Genomic DNA, 14,283 nt, shown 5'->3' on the forward strand with positions numbered 1-14,283 from the left:
CGTAGAGGCATAGCTATGGTTAAAATACATCAAATTATATAAAAATATTTTACATATAGTCAATATCCAGAGAGGAAAATGTAAACTACGTTTGTATGGAGAAAGTGAAGAAACGGCCTTCCTCTTTTCACTTAAGGGTATGAAAAAGAAATCTAATCTACTCACGTCTAATCTTGACACCTTATGAAACAAATTTTCGAATTTAAACTGTCGTGAGTCATCAATGTCATCCTACTAAAATTACACTAATTTTACATTTTAATTGGCGTGAATTTCATTTATTATTATTTGGAGATCCAACAGCTGTTAATATTGCTAGGGTTTTAAACATATGATACAAAAAGACAATTACAGGATCTCGCCAGTAAATTCCAAAATTAAACCACGAGCGTAGCGAGTGATTCGAAAAGTGGAATCTTGAGCGTTAAGAGGGTTTCAAGGCACGACAGTTAAACAAATTTGGCTTTGCCACTGTAAGGAAAATACTGACTGTAAAAAACCAAATCGAATGATCGAAGGTTATTAAATATTTATCATTCATAATCATCATTTCAAATGAAATAAAACTATGAAAACGGATTATATCGCGTTTATTGCGCGTATTGGTCACCCGTTGACCACGAACGCTGTAAAGAGTTCGAAACGTCGGGATGTATTATAAATTCAATATACGCGATATAATCCGTTTTCATAGTTTTATTTCATGAGTAACTATCGCGGTAACCGAAGACAATATCATCATTTCAAAGTTAATTCTACCAGCCAACATAAGGAAACAACAACATTTGCATTTGATAACTTTGCCACACATGTGGATAAAATGCAACTTTCTCATCAGTTTTTGAACAATCAAGAGAGCTTTTACCAGCTGATGTGGTTAAAGAACAATTGGTGATTAGCACCATCTAGTACACTATGGAAACTACAATACGTTCTTGATACAAAAAGTGTACCTTATTATTGTGTCGCGTACCTACTCATTTATTTAATTATGTATGTCTTATCTAAAAGACGCTGTAAGTAAATAGAAAAGTTTATCCCTTTAAACGATCATTGCCCTTTTACTTTTGATGAGGGTAAATCTAAAAACATGGACTTTAAGACAAAAACGCCAGGAAGTAGAGAGTGCATTCCCCGAGAGCGAGAAAACCTCTGTTACTGTCAAAATGTAATAAGGCAAATGCAGTATGTATTTCTTGACTTGAGCAACGTTATAACGTTTTTCGTTTAAAAGGCAGAGCTGTGTTATTCAAAACCATGTCAGAAATCTGTCCATAAACATCGCCCCAAGCGAACCAGTATAAATCTAGCTCTGGTTAGCGCTAAGTTGTTGAATTTAGAGGGTACAAAGGGAAAAGAGCTCCCGTCGTGCAGGGAATGGTTTGTGAATAGATAGGGAGTGGGCCGGGAGCCGGCGCGCGGCGGTACTCGCGGCAGAGGGCCGCCATGTCGGGCGGGACGCGCGCTTGCCTGCTGCTGGCGGCGCTGCTCGCAGTGCTCTACTCAGGTCAGTTACGATATCCAAAAAAACAAAACCAAAACAACATTGAAAGATACCTATGCTTGATCAAAAAGTAACAGCGGTATTTATGAAAAGAAATTGCTTGCTTACAAAAAAAAACGATTAACTAAACAATATTTTTATTTTTCATATTTTCATTTTTATGTATTAAAATCAATTAACTGTGTGATGACTCAGTTTTAACTATGCAAGTTATGTGTAAATCTCAATAATAATTAACAAAAGCAAATGTACCACGAAGCGAGCAGTAACAACTAAACAGTGTAGATAACAACAACTGTAATCTTAGGTAGGTAGCGATTTTATTTCGAAATATATATTTAATTATATTTATTACCTAATACACTAAGTGTCTTAAAAATATATATTTTCTAATACCTGTTCATAAGTTTTCACGTAGTTATATGCACATTTATCTCGCGGTCGTGTCTTATTGATCTGCGAGCGCTGCAGCATCACAGAATCGGAACCAAGCGAGTCACAGATAACGTGCGAATCTAAGAATTCCGCTATTATAACCGCAATAAAACGTTTAAATACTAATACATTGTGGATGTTTTAACAGGATGGTGTTCAGAGGACGAAGAGCGCCTAGTGCGCGATCTATTCAGAGGATACAACAAGCTCATACGGCCGGTGCAAAACATGACACAGAAGGTCGACGTGCGGTTTGGACTAGCCTTCGTCCAGCTTATCAACGTTGTACGTCACATTGACCATTTTACTTAATGTCCGTGAGATGCTAGAAAGTCCTTTCGGGTTTAATAAATACTTTGGCAGTCAATGACGCTCTACGCATTAACATCGAAAATAATGGCGTGTTATAAACTATAGCTATTAACGAAATCAAGCAATTGTTTAAAAATAATGTGTTGCGCGAGCTTTTCTTCATCCAAATTATTTTGTAGCATCTCACGGTTATTATATTTATAAATTGATCTTAAGTATATATATTAGGTACTCATCATTTTCTAAACGCCGTTATTCTTATAGTTAGCTAATTCTAGTCTCTGTACCCTTCCGTGGCGTACTAATTTCAACCTTATAGGTAATTTCCGGAATAAACAGTAAGTATCAGAAGTCTTATTTTAACTCAAACAACTAAGTCCTTTCAGCCTGCTTTCAGCTAATTTGACGTGATTGAACAACAATTATTGTTAAAACATCCAATAAGATTTTTTCTGTTTATTATATTAGCATAATTGACATTTCAGAACGAGAAGAATCAAATTATGAAATCGAATGTGTGGCTACGTTTAGTATGGATGGATTATCAGCTGATGTGGGACGAAGCTGACTACGGAGGCATCGGCGTACTGCGACTACCCCCTGACAAAGTTTGGAAACCGGATATAGTGCTATTCAACAAGTTAGTATTAACCTTTTTGACGCCAATGACGGATATATCGGCACCGCAGGTCCAACGCCAAAGACGGATTAATCGGTCAAAGACCACAGAGCAACATAGACCTACGTGCATGTGCATAGTTCAATTTCAGTTTTGACACTTCGGTGACGTGGCGTCCGAGAGACGGCTTTTGTGTTTGACACGGCGTCGAAAAGGTTAAAGTTTTTCTCTATACGCAGATATATCTTATAAATCATAAGTAGTAGTTAGGTACATAATATGCACAAAGTATGGCAATACCCGCTCTAACGCATTTTTTTTTTTGATCGCACACTACCTACCTAACTACCTATTATACGAGGACAGGTGTAGTGCAGGAGCGCAATTCATCAATCTATACAAAAGACGAAATTATCACTGAAGTTGCTAATGTTTATTTTAAAATTCTATATGAGTTATTTAATTCATTTCTAACATTAATATTATTCAGTTTACCAGTGACATCGACCAGCCATGTCACGAATTAACAAAAAAACAATGATGATGTTCTTGAATGATGCTGTTATGACATTGTCGATAAATAAACACATTGTTACAGCGCTGACGGCAACTACGAAGTGCGATATAAATCTAACGTTCTCATCTACCCTAACGGCGAAGTACTTTGGGTACCCCCTGCCATATACCAGGTAACCATTACAAAATATTTGTAAGATCTGGTGGAGGAGGTAACCTAAGGGCAAGTACCTCTACCATAGACATAAATATTGGTAGACAGTACCTAAGTACCTAGTGGTACAGAGACTAGCCATGGCGCCGTTTCTGACCAGAACTTTACTCGGTGAAGTAATTATAGGAAGAGAAGTGACCTAAGTACATTTTATGTTTTAATTTTACAGAGTTCATGCACTATCGATGTAACATACTTCCCATTCGATCAACAAACGTGCATCATGAAATTCGGATCTTGGACTTTCAACGGCGACCAAGTATCTCTCGCATTATATAACAATAAGAATTTCGTGGATCTGTCTGATTACTGGAAATCTGGAACATGGGATATCATAGAAGTGCCCGCGTATTTGAACATCTATGAAGGAAACCATCCTACTGAGACGGACATTACATTTTACATTATTATAAGAAGGAAGACCTTATTCTATACTGTCAACTTGATTCTGCCGACCGTGCTTATCTCGTTCCTTTGTGTGTTGGTATTCTATCTTCCAGCTGAAGCTGGAGAAAAGGTAACGTAATCATAAGTACCTACTTTTCTTTTATTTAAACTTCTAAAGACCTAGGTAGGAATTATGACAAACTATTAGTGTATTTGAGATGAGATCCTCCCGTAGGTATCTATTACTCGCAAATCTCGCAATGCATCTAGCTCACGCCAACAAATAAGCACCTACGAGCGAGATTCACTTCGTGTACTTAATTCCAATACAATATAAAAACAAGACCAATTTGTTAAGTTCGATCAAAAAATTCTTAAGGTGCTTTAAAATGTTATATAAATGGTTTTTTTTTATACCACGTCGGTGGCAATCAAGCATACGGCCCGCCTGATGGTAAGCAGTTACCGTAGCCTATGGACGCCTGCAACACCGGAGATATTACACGCGCGTTGCCGACCCTAACACTCCACTCCCTCGTTAAGCTCTGGCAACCTTACTCACCGGCAGGAACACAACACTATGAGTAGGGTCTAGTGTTATTTGGCTGCGGTTTTCTGTAAGGTGGAGGTACTTCCCCAGTTGGGCTCTGCTCTAGATCTGGAATGACATCCGCTGTCCTGTGCCCTACCACACAAAGCGACATGACAATTGGTACATATATGCCCCGATGCCTACCGTTACCGTGTACTCTCTTGCACCAATACATATAAGTATATAATAATTGCATATCAATTAAAGATGATTTTTTTATTATTTTTTTAAATAAATATTAATTATTTTAGGTCACACTGGGTATCAGCATCTTGCTGTCACTGGTTGTGTTCCTGCTCTTGGTATCGAAAATCCTTCCGCCGACCTCACTCGTGCTGCCGCTCATTGCCAAGTACCTGCTGTTCACATTCATCATGAACACCGTCAGTATCCTCGTCACGGTCATCATCATCAACTGGAACTTCAGAGGACCTAGAACTCATCGGTAAGTATCATTTATACTATAAGTTACACATTTAAGCTACGCTTTACCCGGCATCGTCATCATATCAGCTGAAAAACTTCATCTGCATTGCAGGACAGAGTCCTCTCCTAAAGATATCCACAATAACCAGTAGTGCTCTGACTTCATCTACATGTTACGGGCAACTTGATAAGTCCGGTCACTATGAATAATACCGGTCTGTATGCATAATGCCCGCATCAAGTGGGCAATCTCAATCTCAATCTCAATATATTCTTTATTCAAATAGGCCTAGCAACAAGCACTTTTAAATTGTCAAGTTTTAAATATTACCTTAATCTAAATATCAGAGCATTTTATTGATGCAGTTATTATTATTCTTAAAAACATTGAATTATTATAGATATGTCAAACTTAATAATAAGAATTCACAAAAGGATCGTCAAACACCAAAATTGTATAAAAAATACTAGTCTAGAAACTTTCTACGATAAAAATCTAAATGTCAAAAAATACGGATTACCTAGTATAGGTATTCATTGAATTATCAATTTCATCATTATTAACACAATAATAAATAATTAATTATTTTCAATCACAATCCCACAGTGTTTCATCATTCATGTAGTCTTGTGTGCTATAATAGGCTTTAGAGATAAGTTTACGTTTAACATATTTTTTAAATTTATTAACAGATAATTCAGTGATGATATTTGGAAGTTTATTATAAAATCTTACACAGTTACCCATGAATGATTTTTTAATTTTATGGAGCCGAGTGAAGGGTACTGCAAGCTTATGCTTACTTCTAGTATTAATGTTATGTATGTCACAGTTTTTCTTAAAACTGGCAATGTTTTTATGTACATACAGAATATTCTCATAAATATATTGACAGTGCACAGGCAATATAATTAAAACTTCAAGATTAATTTAATTTTATTTTATTTTATTTTATTTTATTCATAGACCAACTGAGATCATTGTTGTTAGTACACATAAAGCTTAAATATATGGTTAGTATTATACACTATATAACGAATGTCAATAAACTTAATAATAAATTAATTAATAAAAAATTGAAAAGAAGTGAAATTAAATCAAACAAAATATAATAAAAACAAAATTCAATAAAATTAATATCAATGTCACTAAAATATGTTTAAAAATTAAAATTTAAAAATGTATAATAGGTATTATCATTAATTAGAATTAAATTAAAATTAAAATTTTAAAATTTGATAAAATGTCACTTCATACTTCTTACAAGTTTTCAGGTGTCAGTGTAGGTATTGTACATCCCGGTTCAGGTGTATACTACAACAGCGGTTGAGATATGCACAGTCTAAACGGTCAGATATCATTTTCAGAATGCTGTTGGTACTAGCGCGGATCCGGCGCACCAGGGATGTACATCGCTTGCGCATAGTCGTGTGGAAACAGTCCACCCGCGCCTCGGCAAACATCCCTGATGCACTGCAGTATCGCGGTAGCCCCATCAGCACCCTGAAAGCGTTATTGAACTGTACACGAAGAGAATTGTACCGTGCCACTGTGTAGTTCGCCCATAGGCCGCTAGTATATAGGGAAGTGCAGTAAGCCCTGAAAAGAGTGACCTTGACTTGATTAGAGCATTTAGCGAACCTACGGGCGATCATATTAGCTCTAATAGACAATGCTCTTCGCTCTCGTTCAATGTCCGTATCGTCTTTAAGGTCAGATGTCACGATATGCCCGAGATATTTAAATTGTGACACTACAGCGAGTACCTCGCCGCTTAATTTGATAGGTGGGATATCGGATGGGCATTTGTTTCTAACCTTAAAGACCATACATTCGCTCTTTCTGACATTATATTTTAAACCGTGACTACTAGCGTACCGCTCACAGACACCTATCAGCTTAGTGAGCCCACAGGGAGAGGCACTCAGCAGCACCATATCGTCGGCGTAGCTGATATTGTTTACGCATACTCCATCAATATGGCACCCGATGCGGGTGCTGCTGAGTTCCTCTATCAGTGCATTTACATACAGGTTGAAGAGCTTAGGCGAAGTCAATCCTCCCTGCCTTACTCCGCACTTCAACCTGTATGCATCCGAAAATGCTCCCGCCCATCTAACGACATTCGATTGGTTTTGATACCAGTACTTCAGAACTTTATTTAAATCTGGTGGCATGTTAATGTCATTCAGTTTTTGCCAAAGGATGTCATAATTAACCATATCGAATGCCTTCGATAGATCAAGGTAGCATGCGTATACATTTGTCTGTCGGTCTGTGTAGTATTTGACAGTATGCTTAAGACTCAGAATTGCACTTTCGGTCGACAAACCCGATCTAAAGCCAAATTGGTTGTCGTGTAACTTTAGATATTTGTCAATCTGAGAATTAAGCACACTGTCAAACACTTTGGCTACTATGGTCGCAAGCGAAATGGGCCTATAGTTGTTCTTGTCGCTAATGTCACCGGTTTTGTTCTTCACTATTGGCACCACCACAGTCCTCATCATGTCGTCTGGCAGGAAAGCGTGTCCTATACAGAATGTGTACAGCATGGCCAGTACTCTTGGTAGATGCGGTCCAGCATGCTGGAGGTGCTCAACACTGAGGCCGTCATGACCGGGAGACTTACCCCTTGTCATACATTTAATGGCTTTCTTAACTTCATTAGCCGTAAACTTGGTAATTGTCCTCCGGTCATGAGACCCAGTGTCTGCCACCCCTGGCGACTGTGTTGATGCCAATGGTGATTCAACTCGAAAAAAGCTTCTAAACATGTTGGCAATACTTTTATTATCACTGACACCCTCGACGCTCACCGGAAGGCCCGGTTTGGGATTGAGTCTGTTAGTGGACTTCCAGAAACTCTTAAAATCTCCCTTAGAGTGATGCTCACATATAATATCTAGCTTAATTTGGTCTTCATTCTTTTGACACCACTTTAAACGAGATCTAAAGATTAATCACTTTGACTGGACCCCCCTGGATAAAAAGTTAAAATTATCTCAACCTCTTTAGATAATTAAATATAAATAAAACTATGAAAACGGATTATATCGCGTATATTGAATTTATAATACATCCCGACGTTTCGAACCCTTTACAGCGTTCGTGGTCAACGTGGTGGTTGGTTCGTGGTAATTAAGTTCCGAAAAACTAACCTCACTCAGATCCTTTTTCTTTCGTAATAATGGAAAATATGTAAAGAAGTAAACTCAAATTTCCCTTTTGCATACTCTAGCATTTAAAATAAATATAGATTTATCCTTTTAGCTTTGTTTAGTTTCTTAAAACAGACGGAAAAGAGAAAAAGTGAGGTTAGATTATTGGAATTTAATTATAAATCAGAGTTTAGAAGTAAATTAAGATGCAAAACGCCGCTGCAGACATTGAGGTTTTAATTTTGTAATGAGATGGGTGAAACAACTTTTCTTGTCATAGTTAAGTTCTCCTGGGTCACTTTTAAAACCCCGGTTTTATGGTACCTATTTAAATTAACCAAACATGCATTTTTGTGGTGGTTATTAAGGCCCATGTTTTATGTATGTTAGTACCGGAATTGACCTTATATTTATAAATACTTACTTACTTACTGCTGTGGCGCGACGACCCGAAGTGGATCTTGGCCTCCGACACCAAAGACCGCCATGCTACTCTGTCTAAAGCCTTACGTACATCATTGGAGAAACGAAAGCCGCCAAGCTCCGATGGCTCGGGCACGTAGTCTGGATGGGGGAAGATCGCGCAGTCTGGAGGGCGTACTCTGGAGTACCAAGTAGCCAAAGACCGTCTGGACGCCCTAGGTACCGCTGGAGAGACGAAGTGCAGAAAGACCTCAGCGAACTCGGCGCCGTCGACTGGACAGAAATATAAATAGAAAGCCTTATTAACTGTAACTTTTATTTTCAGCATGCCCCTTTGGATTCGAAGTGTATTCTTGCACTACCTACCTGCCGCGCTGCTAATGCGGCGTCCACGCAAAACCCGCCTACGTTGGATGATGGAGATGCCCGGCATGGGCGCACCGCCGCACGCCGCTGCCCCGCACGACCTGCCTAAGCACATCAGGTAATGCACGATATTGAGGGCTAATCAAAACATTAACTTCTTCGCGAATGAACCTATATTTAATTTTTCAGTGATATCGGTGCAAACCAAAGCAAAATGGAGGCGATGGAGCTGTCTGATTTGCATCATCCTAACTGCAAGATTAATCGGGCGGCTGGAGGCGGTGGTGAAATGGGCGCTTTGGGCGGTTTAGGCGCGCTCGGCGGGCTCGGCCTTGGCGGGGATAGACGGGAGTCAGAGAGCTCTGACTCCCTTCTTCTGTCTCCTGAAGCCGCCAAAGCAACTGAAGCGGTCGAATTCATCGCAGAGCATTTAAGAAACGAAGATCTTTACATTCAGGTAAGCCCATGTTACATGGTGTATTCCCACTCGGCTTGTGCCCGCCGGGTACAGATCGGAATAGGTCCATTCATATGATCATTCCCATCAGTCCCCGCCTCATGTATGGCGGCGGTCACGTGGGGCGGGGACAAATGGGAATACACCCTTACATTATCAAACTACCAACATATAAACGTCTTCTTCCATGGGCGTAGCCAGCATTTTTTAAGGGGTGGGGCAGAAGTAGTTGAGGCTGTTTCAACCGTACCCTGTTACCATACAGGGTACGGTTGAAACAGCTCGAATATTTTCGATCTACAGGAGAGTGAGGGTTAGGGGAAAGAGGAGCGGATAAATAGTACTATGCCTTATGGGAAACGGTCGAAGAGATAGTTCAGATCCGGAAACCGCCATCAACTTTTAGTATGTTGTTGGGCATGGTATTGGGTCTCCAAAACTTGAAAATGACCAATTTAGATTTTTTTATACTTTAATGCAGTTGTTCTGGCAAATACCTATATTTTGGTACAATTTTTTTTTCATTTTTGGTCTGATTTTGATTTTTTGATATCTGTGTATGGCTTGAGACATCATCTTTAATATTGTAGTACATCCCTTTACGTCCGACTTTTGGTTTGGTTGTAAAACCCAAATAATCGAATTTTTTTTTTACGTCATTTTCATTTCTTTTGTAAATTGCTCTTAAACTACTACAGTGTAGAAATTTAATAAAGAATATTTAATTGGCTTTCATTTAATACCCCACATGGTGTATGTGCAATGCAGTTTGGGAGCAATATGGAATATTCGCAAAGAGGCGGGAGTCATTCCGCTGAAGTAGATGGCCGGCGCCGCTGTCTCCCGGCAGTTTTGGAAACCCAATAATAAATAACATACTAAAAGTTGAAAGCGGTTTCCGGATCTGAACTATATTCCCATAAGGCAAATCATATTACGATTGAAAGATTTTTTTTTGGAGTCGATACTTTTACGGAGTATTTCAATTATTAGTTTTAGTGTACGTAGGTTGTTTTGTTTCGAACCCTGGTTTATTTTTATTGGTAAACCAGGGGTTGAGTGCAGTAGTAACAGAAAAAAAAATTCCTTACTATCTTGTATTTGTGAGAATAGCACAAGACTAGGGTAGATTTAATAATTAATAGGTACTAAGAAGGAAGAAAAAAAGCCTGTAAATAATCTAACTTCAGGCCTGTCCAGACAGAGACAATTTTTCCCTAATCTGATTAAATTGTCCGGTCAAATCAGGCCGTGCGGATGCAAACGCCAATTTGGCTTGCCGATTATGACCGATATTACCGATAAAATGGGGTGCGGACGCAGGAAAACCAATTTGTGACGCTAGTATTTGGGGGTCATTTTTTAATCGATTAAATATTTTTTATTTTTTAAATATTTGAGCGTTCTAAATTGAACAAATGCCCCTAAACGAGAATACTAGCGTCATAAATTGGTATTCTTGTGTATGCACCACAATTTTTTCAGTAATATCGGTCATAATCGGTGGTCGAAATCAGCGAGCCATATTGGCGTTTGCGTCCGCACCACCTGATTTCATCAGACAATTTAATCAGATTGGCGAAAAATTGCTCCCGTCTGGACTGACCTTAACTTTGTCCGGAATTCGCAAATAACTCTAATAGACAAAAAACTATAAAAGACACGATCTCTGTGCATGCGCGCTCGATTCGCGGAGTAATTTTTAAATTACCTAAATTAATATTTAATTTTCTGGTCAGAGACCAGAAGCGGTCAGAGATCAGGGTGGGGCAACTGCCCCACCTTGCCCCACCGTGGCTACGCCCATGTCTTCTTCTCTTATTGTATTTGCTTTTGTCCACTGTTGCTAGACTTCTACAAATTAATGCCAAGTACGATGCCGCAACCTTGCTCGCTTATCGATACCTTATGTAGTAGTATTACATTATACCTATATACACTAACCTACCTAACCGGTTTATATACATCTTTTGTAACATCATGTATTGACTGCAGACGCGCGAGGATTGGAAGTACGTCGCCATGGTGATCGATAGATTGCAGCTGTACATCTTCTTCATCGTGACCACTGCTGGAACTGTCGGCATCTTGATGGATGCACCACACATCTTTGAATACGTTGACCAAGACCGTATTATCGAAATATACCGGGGGAAGTAAATACGAACTGCGAGAAACAGCTATAATTATACACTTTTTTTAGAGTTGCTTAGTATTAGTCAACCCAGTTAAAAATCTTCCAAAAGCAACTTACTTCTTCCTTTCAAATAATAATGTAAGTAATGATACCAGTTACCTACCAGTACCTATAACAGATATTGTTGATTTGCAAATTAAGTCCAAACAATGCTCAGTTTTATTTTTTATGCAAATGAAGTATTAAAGATACTTATATTTTTAGGCACTCCAGCTTTTTTAATATAATTGTCAGTAATGAAATAGTTATTTGTGCAACAAGAGAGGAAAGTTGGTTTTTCTTGCGAGTGTTTATTTTGAGTACCGAGAAAGCGAAAGATTCTATAATTGAATCACGAACGAAGCGAGTACAAGCCTACTTTCGTCACTCCAGGGAGTGACGACAGTAGGCTTGTTCGAGCTGCTGAGATGAAAAAAAAATTGTACTTACACATGCTTCCAATACGTAATCTACATACCTACCGATTATCATTAAATTGGCCAAGTTAATTAGCAGTCAATAAATGTGGTTAATTAATTAGCAAGCTTAGTCACTTAGACAAAGAAAATTGTATGCAGAACAATGAGTACAAATATTGAACTCCTATTTTCGAGTATGTATGTATTGCTTTGACAGTAGGTACCTATGTTTTACATATAATATTTCTTAATGTAATTGTAGTGGCAAACGCTGCGCATTCTCTTACGAGTAAGCTTTCATTTCGTCCTGCCTTAGGTATCCATGGAAATAACAAGCTTGAATACCTACTAGGCCGCAGCAAGCAATGTGCAGAAGAGTAGATAAAGCCGCAAAAGCTTTCTGCGGCGTATGATGGGCATGTAGCTACATGGGTTTGATAATCCTTGTATGAAAAGGTGGATAATCAGCAACACGTTACCTACGCTGCGTATAGCGTATACCTAATAAGAGTATAAGTAATAACTGAACTCACATGGTTTTATGCCTATTTGCGAGCAGACCGTTTGCCGCAGTGGGCATTCTTAATAGGTAGTCCAGCAATGTCAATCTAGAGCTTCAAAACGAATTAGGAGCCAGAAGTTTAAGTAAACATTAAAGCACTTAGTTCATATTTACTTAGCTATTAGTTCAATTAAGATTATAATAGGGTATTACAATAAATTAATAGAAATTAAAATGGCTGTGTTCGAAGTTTACCTAGCGTAAAAGCACAATACTGTTTCGACATAAGTTTGTATTTTGACATGTAATTAATTAGGGACAAGGTAATAGCGTGGTAATTTTAATCATAGTCTTAAGAACTTTATCATTAAAATGTACCTACTATTTTATTTTGTTAAATGCTATGCTCTTTATTTTACAAGTTAATTCTGGAGATTATTAGGTTAAGAAAAAAATATAGTTGAAAACAAAAACAATTTTTCCTCAAACTTGCAATGAAATTACTTCCAAATTAGGTCCTGAAATACTACGTATCCGGTGCGATGAGTGAAAATAATATGCAAAGGAATTTCATCCAGCCTTAGCAACCTTCTTTTGTTTTAAACGTCAAATTGTGACACAACGTAATTTAACGTATTGGCATTCAAAATAAAACCTATATTTTTGGTTCGTTATGACATTCTGCCATTACGCTTTTTTTTATTTTTTTTTTATTTTAAGGGGAACGAAAATTTTATTATTTTTGCGCTACGACGCATGGTTTAGGAGATAAAGATTTCTGCGTTACTAAATAAGTTCATGGTGAAAAAAAAAAAGATCTTTATAGGGCTGTATATCCTAAACCGTGCGTCGTAGCGCAAAAATAATAAAAAATTTGTTCCCCTTCAATACCCCACGCGCTGAATAACCTATGTCCAGGACATAAAAACAATCATCATTATCATCATATTTTTATTTCATTGCAAGTTTGAGAAAATCACTATACAAATCTCGGCGAGAAACGGGGTTGCCGGCTGCGTATCCCAATCGTTTCCTGGCCTTATACCTATAGTAATGTACTATTGCTGCTTACCTATTTAGTTAAGAGCTTTCCCAGAGATGAAAAGCCATATATTTACTGTTATAATTTCTTAATATAATTAGAAATAATGTTCAAGCAAGTAAACTTGAAACATAAACATAGTTGGGCAAAAATGTATATCGACTGGGGTCTCCTATAGAGTAAGACAATCTCATATTTAGCGTTATAATAGATGTTTCTGAAGAAGTTTTTGTTTTTATCATTAGAGATATTTAATTAGAATACGTTCTTACTGTAGCTAAGAAATGAGCTAGTATCATCGTTAAATCAAAATCTCGATTTGGGCTTGTAAGATCCTGGTTTTGAGCCGGAATCTATGGCATAATTAAGTTATTTGTAACTCGGCCTATAGCACTAACTATACTTACGCACTTACTGTAAAATATCTTGTCCATTCATTACTTTTATATCCATGTTGTTTTAATAAATTTTTACGTGCGGAAAACTGAAACTATTTTGCTTCCTTTCCCATTACCAAATTAAACTCAGTATCCAACTAGGGAACAATAGTTATTTGTTATACAAGGGTGCAAAGTTGTATTTTACCCGCGAGTGTGGAATTGAAACACAAGAAAGCGAAAGGATTCTATAGTTGAATTTTCTAAAATAGAATCCTGAGCGTAGCGAGTGTTTTAACACACGAGAAGTAAAATACATTTGCACCCGTGTGTAACACAAAACTTTTCCCCTTA

At 37.8% G+C, this 14,283-nt stretch overlaps 1 protein-coding gene across 2 annotated transcripts; it reads left to right on the forward strand.

The window, feature by feature from the left end:
- Window positions 1–1,366: 1,366 nt before the first annotated feature.
- LOC134755845 (acetylcholine receptor subunit beta-like 1) lies at window positions 1,367–14,034 on the forward strand. Of its 2 annotated transcripts, none has more exons than XM_063692473.1 (9): window positions 1,367–1,507; window positions 2,088–2,224; window positions 2,737–2,891; window positions 3,469–3,559; window positions 3,770–4,117; window positions 4,831–5,024; window positions 8,916–9,074; window positions 9,146–9,413; window positions 11,409–14,034. In XM_063692473.1, exons 1-9 carry the CDS (start codon window positions 1,447–1,449, stop codon window positions 11,571–11,573), a joined length of 1,578 nt encoding a protein of 525 aa, XP_063548543.1. In that variant the 5' UTR covers window positions 1,367–1,446; the 3' UTR covers window positions 11,574–14,034. The 2 variants fall into 2 exon arrangements, with proteins under 2 accessions (XP_063548543.1, XP_063548544.1); XM_063692474.1 differs by having other exon boundaries at window positions 9,167–9,413.
- Window positions 14,035–14,283: the final 249 nt, after the last annotated feature.

The sequence above is a fragment of the Cydia strobilella genome, chromosome 3 (assembly GCF_947568885.1).
Source record: "Cydia strobilella chromosome 3, ilCydStro3.1, whole genome shotgun sequence".
Taxonomy (NCBI): Eukaryota; Metazoa; Arthropoda; class Insecta; order Lepidoptera; family Tortricidae; genus Cydia; species Cydia strobilella.

Bases quoted from the DNA above. Each gene is read 5' to 3' on its own strand.
- LOC134755845 (XM_063692473.1), top strand. From the start codon at position 1,447: ATGTCGGGCGGGACGCGCGCTTGCCTGCTGCTGGCGGCGCTGCTCGCA. The intron at 2,225-2,736 runs GTACGTCACATT...TTGACATTTCAG, and splicing joins TCGTCCAGCTTATCAACGTT to AACGAGAAGAATCAAATTAT. The intron at 2,892-3,468 runs GTTAGTATTAAC...ACATTGTTACAG, and splicing joins GATATAGTGCTATTCAACAA to CGCTGACGGCAACTACGAAG.